This window comes from Corvus moneduloides, chromosome 2, assembly GCF_009650955.1.
Source record: "Corvus moneduloides isolate bCorMon1 chromosome 2, bCorMon1.pri, whole genome shotgun sequence".
Lineage (NCBI taxonomy): Eukaryota > Metazoa > Chordata > Aves > Passeriformes > Corvidae > Corvus > Corvus moneduloides.
In genome coordinates this window covers 16,419,859-16,440,024 of record NC_045477.1, presented here as the reverse complement: position 1 = coordinate 16,440,024, position 20,166 = coordinate 16,419,859, and the positions used below count along the sequence as shown (strand labels likewise).

The 20,166-nt window shown below is 45.8% G+C and overlaps 1 protein-coding gene and 1 long non-coding RNA gene across 2 annotated transcripts in view; one reads left to right on the top strand and one right to left on the bottom strand.

The window, feature by feature from the left end:
- MAP6 (microtubule associated protein 6) overlaps positions 1–9,943 on the top strand; it is a 49,212-nt gene extending 39,269 nt beyond the window's left edge. Inside the window, exons 2-3 of the mRNA XM_032097700.1 lie at positions 1,885–2,098; positions 3,972–9,943. Of these exons, the coding sequence (XP_031953591.1) occupies positions 1,885–2,098; positions 3,972–4,172 (415 nt within the window). The 3' untranslated portion in view covers positions 4,173–9,943. The remainder of the gene's footprint in view (positions 1–1,884; positions 2,099–3,971) is intronic.
- Positions 9,944–12,292: 2,349 nt separating this feature from the next.
- On the bottom strand, positions 12,293–19,892 carry LOC116438710. The gene is made up of 2 exons (XR_004237885.1): positions 19,430–19,892; positions 12,293–12,771 (listed from the first exon to the last, which is right to left on the bottom strand). It is a non-coding gene; the product is annotated as an uncharacterized LOC116438710 (long non-coding RNA).
- Between the last annotated feature and the right edge of the window lie 274 nt (positions 19,893–20,166).

The following is a 20,166-nucleotide window of genomic DNA, read 5'->3' as shown; positions in this document are numbered from 1 at the left end:
TAGAATGGTTCTGGGGGAGGGGGAGAAGCGGTGTGATGGTTGGCAGTTTCTTAGCTGGGGGTGGGTCAGTCTTTGCCTCGCTTGGAGGGTTGTGGGTTGTGGGTTTGGTGCTGGACTTCTCCTGCCCAGGGGGACTCGCTGCTACAGCTGAGCCTTCCTTGCCATTTCTCCTTGCCGTTGGAGATCACTGCTCGCAGAAGCGGCCGTTGGACTTTCGGCACCCGCCGTGTCTGGGAGAAAGACGATCCACCATCTGCATGGGCGCCTCAGGGGAAAACGTGGCCCCTGTCTCCTCCCTCTCTCCGGAGGGAGCACCTCGCGGCTGCTTACTGGAGCCTCGGCTGCTACTGCCGTCGCCAGGACACCCTCGGGACACGTGAGAGCCAGGGAAAAACCGAAACACCCCCCACCTTCTCTCACCATTACGCCCTGGGGAGACTCACAGCTTGCTTCGGCCGCCCTCTGCTTCACCAGGAGCCAACAGCGCCCACTGCCGGTTGTGATCGTACCTACACCAAAGGGGAAATCGCTTGATGGGCAGAGAAGGGCTGTTATTGGGGATTTTTTTCTGTTTTGGTGGTGGTAGTGGTGTCGTTGTTGTTTGTCTGCGTTGTTTTTATACATATTTATATATATATATTCTAGTAAAGAATTGTTACTCCTTTTCCTTTATTTTTGCCTGAAAGCCCCATAATTTCAAAGTTATAATAGTGAGGAGGGAGTCGTCTTTCCCATTCCAGGCAGGTTCCCACCTTCCTTGGCAGACACCTGTCTTTTAAACCAGGACACCTAGTAATCCAGGCTGAAAATGAGTAATACAACCCAAAAGTGGTTAAGTGGAACAGGCAGGAGGGGCAGGGTCTGTAACTTAAAAGGGTTAATGCCTTGGAAGTCCTGAAATTAAGGCAAGAGCTTGGAGCAACCTGGTCTGGTGGAAGGTGTCTCTGCCCATGGCAGGGGGTTGTAACGAGATGAGCTTTAAGGTCCTGGCCAACTCAAACCATTCTGCAATTCTGTGATTTCCCAGGAAAGTTCACCCCCCAGAGGGTTTGTATCAGCACTGTTAGGACAGATCCTGGCTTCCACTGGAGTTTAGATCCTTAAAACACTGTCTTGATCTATGTCTGAGTACAACCTCCTAAGATAGCAACACATTTAGGGTTTCTCCTTCCCCATTCTCAGGTGAATGGTGATTTTCAGAGAGAAATTGAAATGGTTTGCTTCAAACCTGGAAGGTTGTTGATGTTGCATTGGGAAGAACTACAAAAAGCAAGAGAAGGAAGCCGTGGATGGGAACCAGAATGTGTCCAGAAGACAGTGATCCACACTTTCAACTGTGTTTGGGGCTTTTTCTACCAGAAGTTGCAGCTCAGTCCAAAAGAAATGAAAGATGGTGTTATTTCTTCCCTGTAATTCAGGAATCCGCTATCAGTTAATAGAGAGAAGCTGTAGTTTTCAATGTATCTGATAAACTGTGCATTCCCTGCTCTGCTTGAGTTTACCTCTAAGTTGGTTTTGTGTTAATTAGTTATGTTAGTCTTAATTATTTATCTGTTAGTATGGAATTAACAAAACTGTTCTTTCTAATTTGGTGCAATATAGGTGGAATCATACAAATCTCTACTTACAGGTGTGGCTAAGGGGTGTCCAGGACTGGCTGATTTTAATAGACTGCGTTTCATTTGAATTTCTCATAATGCGTCAGTGGGTTTTGGATGAGGTAAAAAATGAATTGTTGGGAGCCAGTTTCTATGTAAACCTGATCGAATGGAAGCAAAATCCTTTCCACATAGACTTGGTTGAGCAGTGCAAGACTCCATTCCCATGTTATCACTGCTCTCCTGTTGGTTTAATTCCTGAAGCCTTTTCCTTTTTGATCTTCAGAAATGAGTTCAGACCCTGGATAGACGTCAAGCCTGTGAAAGCGATAAAAGCGAAGCCCCAGTACAAACCGCCAGAGGAGAAAATGACCCATGAAACCAGTTACAGTGCTCAGTTCAAGGGGGAAACCAGTAAGCCTTCCCCAGCTGATAACAAATACCTGGAACGCAGAAGGATACGCACTCTCTACAGCGAACCCTACAAAGAACCTCCAAAGGTGAGAAACACGGCAGAAGGGACCCAGGGCCATCACTGTTCCTGGTGGCACATGTCCAACACAGTAAGGCTGGGCTGAACACTGCATGCTCTCGCTCCCCTTATGTGGCATCCTCATTCCAACCAACAGGTGCATTTCATGATCCACCTTGGAGATGGTGGTGAATAAAAAACTAAACATGTCCCAGCCACATACACTGCCAGCCCAGAAAGCCAACAGGGTCCTGGGTTGATCCCACAGCGTGGACAGGGAGGTCAGGGAGGGTATTCTGCTTCGCTGTCCTGTTCTGCCCCTCTGCTCGAGACCCCACCTTTAGCGCTGCCTCCAGCTCTGGGGTCCTCAGCACAGGAAGAACATGGATCTGTTGGACTGAGTCCAGAGGAGGCCATGGAGACGCTCCAAGAGATGGAGCACCTCTGTTATGGAGACAGGCTGGGAGAGCTGAGGGTGTTCAGTCTGGAGAAGGCTCTGGAGAGACCTTAGGGCCCCTCTCAGTGCCTAACAGGGCTCCGGGGGAGCTGGAGAGGGACTTCCGTCAAGGGCCTGGAGGGACAGTCGAGGGAGAATGGCTTCCCACTGCCAGAGGGCAGGGTTAGAATGGATATTGGGGAAGAAATTCTTGGCTGTAAGGGTGGCGTGGCCCTGGCACAGGTTTCCCAGAGCAGCTGTGGCTGCCCCATCCCTGGAATTGTCCAATGCTAGGTTTGAGGGAGCTTGGAGCAACCTGGTCTATTAGGAAGTGTCCCAGCCCATGCAGAGGGTGGGGAATGAGATGGTCTTTTAAGGACTCTTCCAACCCAAACCCATAATTCTATGGGCTCTAGGACTTGAGACACTTCTGAGACAATAGTGCTATACGTCAAATTGTATAGAAGTGAGCACAGGGCCAAGATGAAGAGGTTTTTCAGTTTTCATTTCCTATGTGATTATCCAGGCAGCTTTTTCTTTCTCCCTCCAAAACTATAGCAGCCCCATATTACATTTTATGCCAGGAGCCAGACATCTGCTGTTAATTCAGAGCATTCCTCAGATTTTGACAGTATGCACTTCTGGCTTTGATCAGATCAAGAACATATGTTGAGAAGGGCCTGAGCTGAAATGTCATCCAGCCGTTTTTTCTAAGAGCAGCAGAGGATCTACATATAAAAAGTCTGTGAAGTTTTAAACATAGGACCATACGTTGTTCCCTGAGTTGATGAGTGCTTAGATGTGTGAGGACTGAGAGGGATTGCAGGGAGAGCATGTAGGAGATGGAGGCTTCTGTTCTCCCTTAATTTTGGTAACAGTCCTTCCTGTTTTGGGGCTGTAGAAACAAGACATTGTTGTGGAATTTTCTCATGTGCCAATCCGAGTTTTGCACCTCACGTATCCCAAAGTAATTTTCCTCCATTTTGGGAATCTGTTAAGGACAAACAAACAGAGGAGTCCTCTCCTGCAAGATGGAGAGGGACAACTATAACTAGCAGCCTCTTTGTCCTGAGCATCATTTCTCTGCTTCCAGTCCAGAGAGAGACAATCCTCTGTGGCTTTGTAAAACCCCTCGTGAAGTCAGAGAAAGATGCAGAAATTGATAAAATTACTGATAATATTCCCTCTCTGATTCACCCTGCTCTATCCTGATCTGGATACAATGGGCTCTGCTGGCTCCAGGGGCACTGTGACTTCAGGGCATCCTGAAAGGAGCTGGCCATTTGCAACTCAGCATAAGCCCAGCTCCTCCCCTGCCTTTGTGGCAGGGCAGAGCTGAGCAGATAAGTAACATTTGTGCTGTTTAAGATCTAAATCCTGTTTTCCACCTGTCCTTGTGTCTCTCCTTCTCTCTCTCTCTTTCTTCATCTCTGTGTTGTTGTTTTGCCTATCGCCCTCCATGCAGGTGGAAAAGCCTAGCATAAAGCCTTCCAAACCAAAAAAGACCACAACAAGCCATAAACCCCTGAAAAAGGCCAAAGACAAGCAGATTGCATCTGGCCGGGCTGCCAAGAAAAAGAGCGCCGAGACCTCCAACACTGCAAAGCCAGAGGATAAGGAGAAAAGTAAAGAGATGAACAATAAACTGGCTGAGGCAAAAGAGTAAATGTTACTGCACTTTCCTTTATTTCTCATTTTTTCCTTTTCTTTCTTCCTTTGTTCCTTTTTTTTTTTTTTGCCCCTTTGATTAAATAAAGGCCACAAAATTAATTAGAGGCTTCTAATCTGCTTTTTGTTCTGATTGTATTAGAAGCTTTTCTGTTTTATTTCCGAGGAGGATTAAGAAATCCTTGTTTCTGAGGTCAGGTTGTTCTGCTTTGCCTGCACAACATGGCTCTGCACAGAGTGAGGGATGTGGGAATGCATAAGCAGGGTCCTAAGAGATGAAGGTAATGGATCAGCCGTGATTACATCCAACAGCTTGTCCCTTTCCTCGGGCTTGGTTCTTCAGTGCTTTGACAGCATCAAAGTGCCCATTGAGCCATGCAGGGGCTGTGCTCGCATCCCATGAGGTCCTTTTGGGTTGGCCATTGTTGTGTCATCTCCCACTGGTGTCAATGGGTAAAGGGTTTTCGAGGCAGAGAGGATCAGGTTAATTCGTGCTGCCATGGATCTGCTGTAAATCCAACAAAATCAGTGGTGTGGCCAAGAACAATTTCCCCTGGTGACACTGATGGGAATTCTGCTCCAAGAAGCAAAGGGTAAGGAGAAGGAAGTAAGGAGCCGAATCCTCCCCAGCGGTAGCTGGGAGTAGGTCTAGCTGCATCAAGGCAACTTCACTCATCAACACTACTTGAAGTCCTTGATTTAAAAAAAAGTGAGTGAGGGAAGGTGCAGTGAGCAGTGTAGACTTTCTAAGCACACAGCAGGTTAGACTATTATCAGCAGGTTGTTCTTCCCTATTGTTTCCCCTAAGTTATGGATCTTTTTAATTATTCCTGTTTTGTTTTGAATCTTGGTCTGCTTTCTTCACTTCTGGGGTGCCAACAGAGCTAGGTTTCAGAAAGTGGTTAGTTTGCAGGTGTGACCTTCAAAGGGGTAGAAAGAAATGTGTCATCAAGGATGGCTAGAGCTGTCAGCCCCCGTTGCATTTATTCTTCCAGCTGTTCATGTTCATGTTGGCTCATGAGCATCCCAAGAGGGCCATAAAAATGTTGCTGGGATCCCTAGACTCCCTCCAGATAAGATCTCAGGGTTTCAATCATATTTACTGTGCTCTTACTCTAGGAAATCCCCACGACTAGTTTGGAAGCCCTAAACACAGCAGGACCATTTGTCAGTGAGTATGATCTGGCCCAACAGACTGGCATTGCATGCCACAGAATCTGGGTCACTGGATCAGTGGGAGAGTTGTGGTCCCAATCCAAATTTATGTGCCTAACTTCTGGATTGGGTCCTAAATACATGAGGATTAATCTTCATCCCACCAAATAGAGCTGTTAAACTCTCCCATAGCGGAGTGGCTGCAAGTTATGATACAGGGTTCTTGTTACTTATTCTTGCAGCTCCAAATTTTCTCTAATATAGAGTCCACCTTGAAACTTCCAGAGGACAGTTGGGAAGCATGAAGACAGAGATGGGAAATAGAGTAGGGAGGTGGTGTGTTACTGCAGAGGTGGTGGAATAAGGAAAATCTTACTGCTAGGGGTATTATAGAGATATCTAGCAGATAGTGAAACTAGCAGAAAAATGGATGGGTTGGGAGAGTGAGGAGTCCTGATTTTGGGGTTTCATCCCATTAGAATTGGGTCTTTTGGAAACATAAATGAGTGGTGGGTTACAAGGTTGAGTGAAAATTTCCAATGAGGAGGAAAGGTCTGTGATATACAGATAGTGACATTTGCTGGCCTTAGTAATGAATAAATGCCAAGTTCAGTGTATCATGTGATGTGTCCTGTTTGCCTTGCGCTAACAGCCTAAACCTTTGAGTATCAGTAAGTGTAGTGTTCTGAATTCAGTGGTGTAATTCCAAGCTTAGCTTGTGTGCTAGAACTGTGTGCTATGAGCTAGTCAGGTTGTGTATGTGGAAATATATATATTCATATATAGAAATATATATATATATTTAAACCTCCACTGCTTAGGAGGAAACCAGGGAAAATCCTCCAGGAAGTAAAACAGTGGAAATCTTTGTGAATGTAGTGCTTTTTTTTTTTTTTTTTTGATGTGCATGCCTCATGGAGACACTGATCTGTCCATACTGATCATTGCTTTTCTGAGTGCTCAGAAGCCCCTGCAACATTGCTCAGCTCTGTCACCAGAGCAGCTCAGCAAAAGGCTTGTGTTGAGCTGGTAGAGATGTGCTGCTCGCAGCTCTTCCTACCTGTCACATAAGAGACAACTGGCCAGAGAAGATGAGCTCCCAAGACTTTGTGTGATTCCTTAGCTTTTAAGATGCTTCATGTATCTTCACACTCCTCAGTAACATCCTTTCCTATCACAGGATGTAGCATCATCTATGAAGATATGTCACAGCAGGCAGAACACATCAGGAAGGCAGTAGACAGTTCAAATAGCTCAACACACCAATCTTACATAAGGACAGACCATGCAAAACAATTCTCCCTATTATTTTTCAGCCCTAAGCTTCACATTTGAAGACACCACACTTGCCACTGTTTCACTTGGAATTCAATGGGAATTTAGCCCTTGACTTCAAGGTGAACTAAATTTTGCCCAGGGAACACCACTGAGATGCTCAGACCACCTAATCCAAGCATCTCCATGGCTCTGGATGAACTGCTGATCATCCAACATCTTCGGGATGGTTTCTCCTCAGTGAAGAGCATCCATCACATTGTTTGAAACATACATGGTGAGTGGTCAGAATATAGCTTTATGTTTCCATAATACATGAAGCTCTTTGGTGTCAGGGAGCTTGGCACTAGAAGACCTTTAAGGTCCCTTTCAACTCAAGCCATTCCATGAGTTCACTACAAAGCTAGGTATAAAGTGTTAGCCAGTGGTTTTAATTCCCTCTCTAGTGAAGGAACTTTCCAAGGGCCATTGAGCTGCCTATTTTTAACACCTGTCTTTGGGTGGGATGAATGGTCCTTGAAAGGTTTTCTTTGCAGAAAGAGCCTGGGAGACTGGTAAGGCCTGGATACCTCCCTCTCAGACAGCAGCAAAATAGGGATAGAAATCCTGGCCTGTGTTCCATGTGTACCAGATCTGCAGCATGCATCCAAGCACACACACATATCCAAGCACACAGGCTGGCATTGCATTGAATACCAGGAACTGCAGCAGAGGCAAGCCTCAGGGTGAAATCCTGCATTGCTCTACCTTCCACAGACTCTATGCCCATCCAACCCACTCAGGTTTGTCAGAAAGGAGACCAAATCTCTAACATTTCAAGTTCACTTTGGGCTCTGAGCTTGTCAATCCCACTGGGAAATAGTGCTCTGCTGTTCTGTGTTTCCAGCTACCACAATGCTGATTGTGTTCCACTGCTATTTGTAATATGTTTTACTTTTCTTGTAAAAAGAAAAAAGAAATGTTTTGCTTTTTACCCTGTGATTGCTTGCTATTCCCATGCTATTGCTTGCTTTTGCATTTTCACTGTATTGTACTGTTACTCCTTTCTGCAAAATGGTGCTAATTTCTGACTGAGCTCCTGTTTTCTGACTGCTTCGCACACCGATCACCTGCTTCTTCATTTGCAGCACAGCCAGTGCTGCATTTGCAGCACAGCCTGGCGCCCATGAATTCCACAAACTCTTGCCTCTTGGAGGCAGATAGGAAGTGTCTAATTAATATTTTGTGGCCTGGGTTTGGTTGCATATCACAAATTGTCTCTTGTAAACATGTGAAGCACACCTCCTTGTGGTGCTTTTTCATTGTTGGTATTCTGATGAAAGTCTCTCTCTCTCTCTCTCTCACACACACACACACGTTAATGTACAGCCAATTGATTGTGACGTGCTTGTGATCTTCGCTTGCTCAAAGGGTTCTTTTTCCAATGATAAATAAATGCTGAAGACAAATACCACCTCCTTGATCTTGTTTTCTCAATCAGAAGCACAGTTAAGTGAAAGAAATGCCCATCCAACCAAAATGAGGCTTGTGTTTCTTAGAGTTGTCACTTTCATGCCTGCTGTAGGGACAGCTGGGATGGCACAGTCTGACTCCCTTTAGGTGGCTGCTAACCTCAGACCAGTCTGGCATAAGCACTAAACATTTGCAAATGCAAAGATGGACAGTGAAGTCATGTGGACGGAGCAAGTTTTCTTTTATTTTCTATATAAAATATCTTTTAGTAGAGGGTCTGTGCAGTGCCTTGCTCATGTCCACCTTGTACTGGCTCAGGGAGCAGAGACCAACTCCACTGAGAGCTGGAAGGAGGGTAGATTATGTTAATCATTGGTAGATCCAATGTTAATTACATTTTTTTCAACTGCCTACAGGTTTTGTTTTCTCCCTGAACCAAACCTGAACAACCTGGTCTACTGGAAGGTGTCCCTGCCCATGGCAGAAGATTAGAACTAATTGAGCTTTAACGTCCCTTCCAGCCCGAACCTTTCTATTCTGTGAAAAACACCTGAAAGGCCAATGAGAGCGGTCACGGGGCTATAAATCCTCTTTGAAAGGCGGTGGCAAGTTCTTGGGTTGAGCACTTTCAGTGCACTGCAAACCCAGCCACTGCTGAACAAGTGCTTGGCAGAGTCTGTAGAAATGTAAAACAGTGGTTTTATATTAATGAAAGCATTGGCTATCAGGAGAAAATAATACTTGAGAAGAAAGCAGGACTGAGGGCACAATTTTATTTTAAATTGTGAACCCTAATCTTAGCTTAATCTCTTTTTTCTTTTAATTAGCCTGCAATTCAAATTTTAATCATGTTTTCTCCTTTAATGGATATCCCCACCAACCTGAAGAAAATTACTGTATTTTTGAGCAACCTGGTCTAGTGGAATGTGTCTCTTCCCATGGCAGGGGGTTTGGAACTAGATGGTCTTTCAAGTCCCATCCAACCCAAACCATTCCATGGTTCTATGATTTTGAAAACTCTGCTCCACCATAACTCTGTTGACATCCATGGATCACCAAACCTTTTCTGCCTTCCTGTTGCTAAGGGTGCTATTTCTCATCCCTGCCTGGTTTACAAATCACTTTCTGAATTTATTCCATCTGTGACCACATGCTAGTAACAGTCCTGCTTTCTGATGTCCACTGTATCACCCTGCCTTCCTGCACCCTTCCCCACCAGCTTCATCCATTCATCAATCACACCTACCTATATGATTTGCTGAGTGTTTCACCTGGGCTGTAGGTCTCAGGATTTATCATTTCACTCTCTACAGCTGGTATCAGAGAAAATGCTCATTTTTAAAAGACTGGTTATTATTGGGGCTTATCTGGGACAACCCTGATGGGCAACAAAGTCCTTCTCCCATGACACAAAGGTAGAGGGTCTTTTCCATGCTGCAGTCTGGATAGGTAATCCATCTGCTCCCCTGCAGCTGCCCAGAGTGAATGCTGGAAAACATGCCTTTGCTGCCCTGTTGTTCTTTGTGCGTTTGGGCTTTGCAAGGCTGAGTGAGTTCAAAGGGGCAGGATGCATTTCAAGGGGACAGTAGGACCTATTGGGCTGATGGAAGGCCTGGACTCCCTGGTCTTTAACCATCACTTTCTGAACCCACTGGTGCTGACTGACTCCTTAATCTTTGCCAAGTCACTAGTGACTGGCACTGCCCATCTCTCTCCAAGGGCTGTGCTGGGAGGGCTTTACTGAAAATAAAGTGTTTTGTCTTACAGGAGCATTTAGTGTGGAGGTGTGGAGGCACTGGCTGGAGGAGAAATGTCTTAATTGTCAATGTTGGTGTCTGGGTGAAGTGAACAAGGAGGGGAGACAATAAACTGAATTTTGAAAGTTGAGTCCGCTTCTCAAATACTTAATTACAGAGCATCTTAGAGGTCTTTTCCAGCCTAAATAATTCTGTGATTTGAGAGTGGCTTTGCAGAGGTGTCGCTCTGACTGCCATGAGCAGTCTCCTGAGGAGTTGTCTCCATGCTTCCAATTTTAATGAGCTGCTTTTAAATACATTGTGTTCACTCATTAGGATCCTTGTGCATGGGTGGATGAAAAAGTTTTCCTTGACACTCTCCATCCTTCCACTCCAGCTTGGGCACACAACTGAGCTCCCTTTGAAAACCTCAGTTGTCATTTTTACATCCCTGACTGGTAAAAGGATGTTTCATCAGCTGACATATCAGCCCTTATACAAATACAACCTCTTCTGTCATGATATTCTTTTGGTTTAGGGTTTATTTAGAGATGTGCCAGTGCAGGAGAGAAAGGGACTTTTAAAGAAGATGCTTCTGACATAGCTTGTACCTCCCAACGTCCAAGGAATAACAACCATCCCTAGTGACATCAGATCAAGAAGAGGAGCCATACAGGAAGAAGAAATCCCCTAGTATACACATGATGATATGGATGTGCTCAGCTCTAAGAACAGTATCTTTTCCACATTTGGAAAATATTGTGATGTTCATACATGGGCGTCTGCTCTGCCTTATTCCAGCAGTGTCATGGTAAGTTTGATCCAGTTGGGGAATTGGCAACTCACTTCCATTTGCCCATATTCGCTTGAGCTTTCTGGGTCGGGAGCAATTCCACTAATGCCACTGGGTCTACTTCCAAGCTCGGGGATGTGTGATGAGGGGTAACACAGCTCTGAGTACTTCAGGACTGGTGGTCTGTCACTAACTCTGAATTGCTTATAAATACTCTTAATTTCTGTTGCAGGGTGCCTTGGGAATAACTCCCTAATCCTGTCTGTCATGTGGAGGACATGTGAGGCAAGAATAAAAGAAAATCGTACTACTGGACTGAAGGCATCTTTATGCTTTCTAAAATGCCAGCTTGCCCTTCAGGCAGTCTATTCCATGGAAGCCAATGACAAGGACCAACCACCAGAAAAATGATGGATGGGAGTAGTGGCAGATCTTAGTGATATGTGAGAGCCCTGAGAATGATAACTGTGCTTTCAATGTGTTCAGTGGTGTGAGGGATGGGAAGGGGAAAGCATTTCTGAACCCTCCTTGTTGTCCTCCGCCTACTCCAACCTAGCCTGTGGCGTGCAACAACCCCAAGCCCTCAAACAAAGCTGGATCTTGCCCTATCTACTTGGAGAGACTGGTGTGTCCTCCCTAGCTCTGAGAGAGGTCTGGAGAACTGGGTCACAGCAAAGTGTGAGGAGCACTCTGCATGGAACATGGTAGAGGGAATCTCCCACATTGATGGGTGTTAGATGGGTCTGTTCTTGTCAGTTAATAACACCCATGAGCACTTGGTTCCAATACCAGATGGTCAAGGTAGGGAAATCCTGAGGGCAGCCCCTGGACATTGGACTGACCTGCTCCTTGGCCTGGTTCAGGATTTAGTACCCAACTGAAGACAAGTTCAGCTGTAGCCACCCTGTTTGTACCCAAGAGATTTGCCCAGAGAAGCTGTGGCTGCCCCATCCCTGGAAGTGTTCAAGGCCAGGTGGGACTGGAGCTGGAGCAACCTGTTCTAGTGTAAGGTGTCCCTGTCCATGGCAGGGAGGTTGGAACAAGAGGATCTTGAAGATCCTTCCCACCCAAATAATTCTGTGATCCTGCAGAGACACAACCCCCCAGAGTACCTTGAATTTAATGCAACAGATAGTGCTTTGGAGCCACAGGACAGTGAATGTCTTTGCCTCCCTTGCCTCTGCTCCCTCCCCTCTCCCCAAGGTTCATTGCTGATCAGAGATCTCTCACTGTTGGCTCCTTCTCTTGCAGTCTGCAATGCCCTCACCTCCCTGTCTGACCCCATTTGCCCACCACACCACCATTCCTTCTTGCCTTCAAAATAATTTTCCCTCCATCCTCTCTGCCAGCTTTTCTGTGTCTCTCCCACAGCTGCTTCTCCAATCCTTTGCTTTCTCCCACCTCTCCCCCTCCAGCACCTTTCCCCTCCACATTACCCCAAATACCAAGCTCCATCAAGGACCTTCTCCTTCCCATCCCGCCCCCAGTTACTGTCTCATGTCCTGTCTCTCTTGGACTGTAAGCCTTTTTCTTTGCCTGTACTATGTGATATCACTCACTACTTGGAATAAATGATACCTCACCTACCAACTGCCCCTTCTCTCTCTCTCCTTTCTTGGTGTGACTTCACTATATGTGTCTGGAAGTGCATTGTGTGTCTGTTCTGGTAGCCAGTCAAGCAGTTGGCCTTGCTTTTGCAGATCTGTCTGTCTTTTGGGATGACACTGCTCATGCTTTTGTCCTCTGGTACCTTTGTTTTTTTCTTTACAGCCACAGGGACAAGCTTTGTTGTCAGTGTAGGAACCTGGCATATTCAGAGCTGCAGGATCTTCTCCCAGCTGTTGAATCTGTCCAGCTGCTTTTCTCCCAGCTTCATGCAGAGATGTCCTGTGCTGCCAGGTGGCTCAACAAATGCAGCAGCTGAGGAGAATGAAGGAGAAGTCTTGTAGCCTGGAGCAGAAGCAGCTGATGGTAAAGGAATGACATTCCCTTGTAACAGAAAGCGGTGGGCAGAGATGTGTCAGTGCAAATCCAAGCAGATACATCTCTCAGGAGAAGCAGCAAAAGCTGGCTTAGCATGTTTCAGAGATGGATCCCCAGAAGGCTTCTTGTGGCTCAGAAGGTGCTGTGGACATCTGTTTCCTCCATCCCAGGCGAGGACTAAACCTGCCCGTGGTCCCTTCTACCTGTGAGTACAGCAAGGACCAGTTGTGAGTCAGTCTCAGATGGCTCCTTGCTGCCTCCTTGTCCTAATGTATGGCCACAAAGTGCTAGTTTGGTCTGTGCTGGCTGGAGCTGTTGGTGCACATGGAGATGGTGCTTCTTCCCAGGTGCTCCATACAAATATGGAAAGTTGTAGGAGCAGCTCAGTTCCTCTACCCTTACAGTGACCCTCACTGCCTGTGGTGTGACATCAGCCTGCCAGAAAGCAAAGGAGACTCCTGATCATGCTGAGTGAGCTCAGAGCATGGTCACCAGTCTGGTTTCATGGGCCATCTGCAGGAGTTAGGTCTAAGGACCTAATGAGAGGCAAAACTGAAGCAGTTTGGTGGACGTGGATGGGAGAGGGATCAAGCAGTGCTCGGTCCCCTGGGCTTCCTTCAGTGCCTGTTCCTGTCCCATCATGCCTGCATGAGCCGACAGAAGAGATGAAATGTGTGGAGAGCTAAAATCCTCAGTGAGGAGCCTGAAAATGCCATCTAGGACAAGCAAGAATTGCAGCTGGGTTGTGCCTGACATCTCCAGGATATAGGAATTTCAGTGTGGGTGCTGGAAAGAGGCATTGGTAAAGAGGATCAATCCCTTGATGTAGGTGATATCCTGCATCCTTTCCTATGTGCCACCATGACTTACTTCCACCTGCCTTGCTTCCACAGTGCTGCTGCCTCCTCCTCCAAGTTGTAGATTCCACCATTCAAAAGCACTGAAAAAAATCTCAGCCACAGTTTTAAGGGCTGACTAGTATTTAGGACATGATTCCTCCATGCTGCTGAGGTCCTCATCTGACTTGGAGGTATGCAAAAGTTTTCTAACATCTAGATTTCTGCTAGCAGAGCTTTGTAAGAGCTTGCCTATCTGCTGCTTTGAACTTCGAAGGGCTGAGCTCCTTGTTGCTCACTGCACACCTACATCAGGCCAGATTTCACAACCAGGCACTTTCTTCTTCAGACCTTGCTGGCCCCAAACTGGTGCACATTTCCAGGTCTCACCCAACCTTTGCAAGAACAGCAACCCCTCTGCTTGCTGAGGGATAGAGCAAGGCTGAAATTCTGCATTTCCCTGATACAACTTAGAGCATTACCTCTACTGCTTGATGTGCCTTTTCCAAAGAATGCAGTTGAGACCAATTATATAGTACAATGTTAAGACCATTTTTGGGACAAAAAAGGTTTGTATTTTTGTTGCTGTTTTGTAAAGACAATAAACTTCAGTGCACAAAGGGCAACACAGCATTCAGAAGACAGAAGTGACTTGTCATAACCTCTCATAATCTAACTGGGAATTGCATTTGCCCAGAAATCAATGAGTTTCTATCTTCTGAGGAACATGAACCTGCCAATGTCCTCCTGGATAAGGGCACTAACCAAAAGGTGGGTTCCTCCACAGAATAGAGCTGTCTCCTCACCTGAATTCTCTGGGAAAGAAAGGACAAACTTCTCATGGTTTTTTCTTAAAATGTTCCTTCAGCACCAAAGTTCTGTGCCTGAGGCTGTTTGCTGTTTCTGAGGCACTGGTAGAGGATTCCTGCTGCTTTTAGTTCTCCTAAAGGCAACTTTTAATTTTCCATGGGCCTATACAGACTCATAACAGCTCCCAAATATCTAAACTGCTTTGAACTAAAGTAATTTTGCAGAAGAGAATACAAGTCATCAGCTCATTTTGATATGAGGCCACTAAAACATCAAGATGTGAATTCATAGAGGAACAGGGATGAGATGTGAGCAGGTCCTCCACATCTCTGAGGAACAGGATAATAATTGCTGGAGCTGTCAGAGGGAAGTTTAGACCCCAAGTCACAAAATCCCAGCTCCATGTGGCTATACCAGGACCAACAAAGAGGAGATGGTGCTGTGTGTGCTCATGGTGGCCCATGAACATCCTTGGTTATTTCCAGACACCTCGTGCTTGCCTCTGAGAAATGAACTCCTGCTGAATTTCATACTCTTTCTGCACCTCTCTCAGACATAACAGAAGTAGAAATCTGTTACCTCCAATTCATCTCTTCTACATTTCTCACCTTCTCACATAATTAACCCAACAATTTGCCATCAGCAGCCCTCATGAGGGCAAAGATCTCCAAACTCTTTCCTCGCTTGTCTTAAACAAAGATAATTTACAAATGTTGCTGCTGCATGTGTGTTATGTTTCAGGATCAGACCTTCCTTTCAATTCTCCAATTTGCACACTCCCAGCTCACTCTTCCCAAGGCTGGTACCTAGGGCTAAACCTTGTTGTATAGCCCTGCAGAGTGCAACCAGGGCTTTGCTCTGCTGTGCATGCTCTGTTGTCTCTGAATACCAACTATTGGGGAAAATAATGTAATTACCTACCCCTCACACTCCTTCCAATTTAAAACAGGTTTGCACGGACAATCACACAGTTGTCTATATTCATGCAAAGAGGAAGCCAGGAGATGAGATGGGACACAGTCTCTTTTTCCTCCTCAGGTTCATAGCCTGAAATCCATGGCTGAAGGATGCACACAGTCATGGGAAAAGAGCCAGTAGATTAAAATGAAGAACATTCACTGCAGGCACCAGCATTTTGACTGTCTCAACAAGGAGGGATGACCCCAGTGCTGCTGAGATGGAAGAATTCCCCTGGTAACTCTAGCAAGGGCTCAGGAAAATGCTGGTGGATTAAAAACAGTTCATGTTGCTTCAGGGAGAGACGATTTTTGGCTTTTAAAGCTCTCTTCTGAAATGCAGGGTAGCAGCAAGAGCAGGGTTGGATACCAAGGAAGAGGTGGGATGGCTCTGGTTTTGACCCACCAGGATCTGGTTGAACCTGGATCATCATGTACGCACTGGCACAGGACAACCTGAGATCATGCCCCATAGTTCCTGCATCCTCTCTCACTAAATGAGGTGTGAAGATGTGCTGGAGTAACTGTTGACAGCCTTCAGCCTGCAAGTGCAGGTGCCCTTGGGGCACCATTTCCACTGGCAAGGATGTGCAGGCATCTCCAGCCTTCTCTAGAGACCAGGCAGGGGGTCCTGTCCTAGCAGATTCCTGTGCATCAGTAGTATGGACCCGGTCTACCCTGGGAGTGGGGCATCTTTACAAAGAGAAGCTGCTCTGCATTTTCCCCCTAATCCTTTGGTTTATGGTGCTGGGCTCACCTCATTCCCATAGGAACTCGTGGGCTGAAAGAACTCAGCAGATTTCCTACCAACCTCTGCCAACAGCTTCTGGCAGCAAATGTCTCTTTGTGGTAAGCAAAAAGGGCAGGGTGAGGGTGAGTATTTGAGAGAAAGCTGTCCTGCCAGGGCTCTTCACATTGTCCTGCCCCATGAGCCTCTCACATAGAGATGGTTTCATGTCTCGTGTGTTCACGTGATCTTGTGTCTTGGTTGGGCTGATTTCATAGACCAAGAAAATGGTAACCTGCCACTCCATGGTGTCAGCCCCTCCTTCCCTCCTCTAACCTGGAACCATTCCCTGTACAAAAATGATGCAAGACTGGGGGATAAATGGGAATCTCCACAGTCCCTTGATGCAATCGCCATGTAAAGCTGCCCATTTTAAATCTTAGCAGGTTTCTTGTGCCTTGTCAACTGCTTTCTGCCTTTCTGCATCCTCACAGACCCATTCCCATCCATCCATGTCTCTCCTCATCCCTAGAGATCCTCCTCCTCTTTCCTAGGGAAGACTGATTCCTGTGTTCCCTACAGGTCTTTCCTTTCCCATCCCTCCCTCTGTGCTTCCTCAAGACCTGGCCTTCCTTCCAACACACATCCAGAGCTTCTACTGGTAGCATCTACCCTAACTCCAGGGTGCCTTTGTTCTTTTACACTGCCATCCAAGACTATCCAGGTACAGAAGTGACCCTACCAGGCATCCAGTACCTTGGTGCCACCATCACCTCCTGGTGTCTCTAGGGGGTATCAAAGAGAAGGGGTGTTCTCAAATTGGGGCTACCATATATTAGCTGAGCTTAATTTCCTGCTGGTTGTTTTAACAGGCTCCAGGTGCTTCCTGAGCAGCACAAGAGCTCGGTTGCACTGTGATAGGACTTTTACCACTCATCATGAGGAAAACAAACTGCTTCTTTGTGAGACAATTTTACAGCAAGGCACTTGTTTGATGCAGGTTATAATCAATTGGCAAGTGTTTTTTGTAACTGATGGTGGACATGATCATGGTCACAGTTAAACCAAGGGCTGGTCAAAAAATCCAGCCCAAGCCCTCACAGGTTTTGTGGACATCCATGCATTTTGGACCAGTTCCTTGCAGGGACCAGGACCACTCACTAGCCAGCCTGAGGATGCACCACGTGTGGTTGATTGGGGAGCACTCAGCAGAGCCACTGGTCATGGGGCAAAGTCCAGCCCAGGGGTGGCATTTTGTTGTCACAGGCCAGCTGATTGCTCTGACAGCTTTGCAATGATGCTCTTTCTCTGCTTCCAGGACCCCTGAAAAAAACACTGGTGCTACAGACCAAGAACCAAGTACCTTAGTGCAGGACCAACTCACATGAAGTCAGGAACTTTCGTCTGAGCAGCAGCTGAAGCAAATGTATAGTCTGCATGAAATGTGTATTGTCTGGCTGGCATAAAATAAAGCTGATGATGAGAGCTGAATGACAATTTCTGTTGTCTCTCAAGCATTTTGAAGTTACTGTGTGATACAATTAGCATGTCTGTGCCTTGATTTATGTATAGTAAAGTTACAGAAAAAGATGGGTCCCATTCTCCCTTTATTCATAGATGGGAAGCAGCACTGGTTTTAAAGGTCTCCCTATTTGACATGGGCAACAGAGATAGATTCACATCCATAGCTTGTGGAAATATCACATTGGATTTCAGAGATTATGCCAGAATCCTAGTTGATAGAAGCAACAACTCTCTTCAAAGATCCTTGGAAGATTTAATGCACTATAAATTCTTAACCACTGTCAGGAGCTTGTGTTTGGATATTGCCAGGTGAGGCACACATCGTGCAACATCTGGCAGATCCCCTCGTCACTGCGTTGTAGCCAAGAATATTTCAGACCTTCTTCTGAGGTTGCTAATATTCAACTGATCACAAATTTGGGTATCACTTCAGGCAAATCATAGAATTATTTGGGTTGGAAGGGACCTTTTAGATCATCCAGTTCCACCCCCCTGCATGGACAGGGACATATTCCAGTAGACCCGGTTGCTCCAAGCCCCATCCAACCTGGCCTTGAACACTTCCAGGGATGGGGCAGCCACAGCTTCTCTGGGCAACCTGGGCCAGGGTCTGCCACCCTCATGGGGAGGAATTTCTTCCTGATATCTAACCTAAATTTTCCTTTTTTCAGTCTGAGCCCTTGCCCTGTCACTACATTTCCTGATGCAGAGTTCCTCTCTGCCTTCTTTGTAGGCTCCTTCAGATACTGGAAGATGTTCTGAGGTATCTAGGCAACCTTCTCTTTTCCAGGCTGAACAGCACCAACTTTCTCAGCCTGTCTTCTTAGGGGAGGTGTTCTAGAGTCCTTATGAAATGCTGGACAAGACATCAAAACTTGCTGGCAAATTAGTATTTCTTCTCAGCTTATTTTCTAAAAATGTTTTACTGAAAAGTTGTGAAGTTGTTCACAGTTGGAAATGTAGGAAAAATTTAGTCAATTCATGGTTGTTCTGTATGTTCATATTTTCTGGGTGAGGTTCTGTGTATTAATAAGATTGGACTTGATGATCCTGGAGATCTTTTCCAACCTTTATGATTCCTGTAGGATGCATACAGCACCATGAAGGGAGATGCAGTCCAGTCTTACAGCCTGTCCTGTACAGATGGCATGGAGTCCCCAGACTGCAATTCCAGCAAGGCAGTGGCTCAGAACACTTCAATAAATATTTCTAGGTTTAGGCTGAAGTGTTCTAACACTTAGAGCTGAGATTAGGTTTACTTTCCTAAAGTGGTAACTTTAGGCAAAAGGCCGCTCTTCCTTCACAAATTAGTTATGCAAAGCAGGTACTTCACTGGAGGTGGGGAGAACTCCATGGAGCCTGGCAGCTCCATAGCCTTCCAGACCCAGAGGGTTTGGCTTGCTGGGTCTAGTTCTTAAGAAAATTTCCTTGGGGTTGGAGAAGTCATTCATGTATTTCAAAGTGAAAATGCAAGTCCATGATATGCCTCCTCCTCTTCCACCTCCTCCTCCACCTCTTCTTCCTTCTCATCCTCCTTGTCCTCATCCTCGTTCTCCTCCTCCTCCTTCTTCTCCTCCTAATGTTCCCATTGTGGTGAGTTCTCTTTCATAGCAGGAAGGTTGGAAAGAACCTCCTTGTTAAAGGGATTAAATACAGAGGAATATTTGTCACGACTGCCTTTCTACAACCTGTTATAGATCAAGTGAGAACCTTTAGACCAGCCCTGCCTTAGGTTCAGATTTTTGGCAGCAGCTTTACTCAGACAACCTGCACCTAAAAAGTTCTGGCTCGCAAATTCTCAAGAATGGCCAATCAGGTCTATTATAAAATGCATTATTTATTGAATAGACAGGAGATTAACAGACAAAAGGCCTTAAAAAGAGTCACTTACTACACAGGTAAAAACAAAGAACCACTAGTAGATTTACATAAAACAGTGTACAACATAAAAGTACCTATATTATAGCTAGCAAAGAAATAGTATAAATTAGGAGTCAATGTAACTTACCACCAACTGAGGATGAGTCAATCACACACAGAGTCCTTTCACTCAACCTCTGGAAGCGTAACCACGGAGCGTAGTCCTGACTTCAAGGAAAAGCCCCACACATTTCCAGGGAATGTGCAGAAGACTTCTGCTTTGTCAAAGTTTTGTGTAGCTTTTACAGTTTGTAAAGTGTCTTTCAGTCAGAAATTTGATCTTATCTTCCTTCAATCTCACTCTCAACGCAAGATTGTCAGCTGGGAATACCACCTCAATGGCGCCAGAAATAACTCACTACCAGACAGATGTCCAGCTTGAGTTATGTCACCATTTAGCAAATTCATGCAACGGGGAAGATGCCCTGAGCCATCGTACCAGCTGATAGGCAGAACAGATAAGTCCTCCTGTGAGGAGTTACTCTGACAAGAGTAACTAATAGTAACTAATGAAATATTTACTACAAAGGGATGGAGATTACATGCCTATGAATAAGTGCACCGAGTGTGTGCCTCGCTCAGTAGGTCAAGGATTCTAGTTACACATGATTAAAAATTAACTGTTCCTGTATATAATTACCATGATTGCACAATTATTAAAGAGGAGACCAGTCCAAAGGTCGAGTGCCAGATGTTGGTTGCCTGCAAGAGGTTTTGCTCTAGTTCCCTGGAGCTGTTGGTGTCCAGTTAGCCAAAGATCTTATCTATACACAATTATTTGAATTATTTGTAGTAACTCAGATATCCATGGTGGAAAACTTGAGA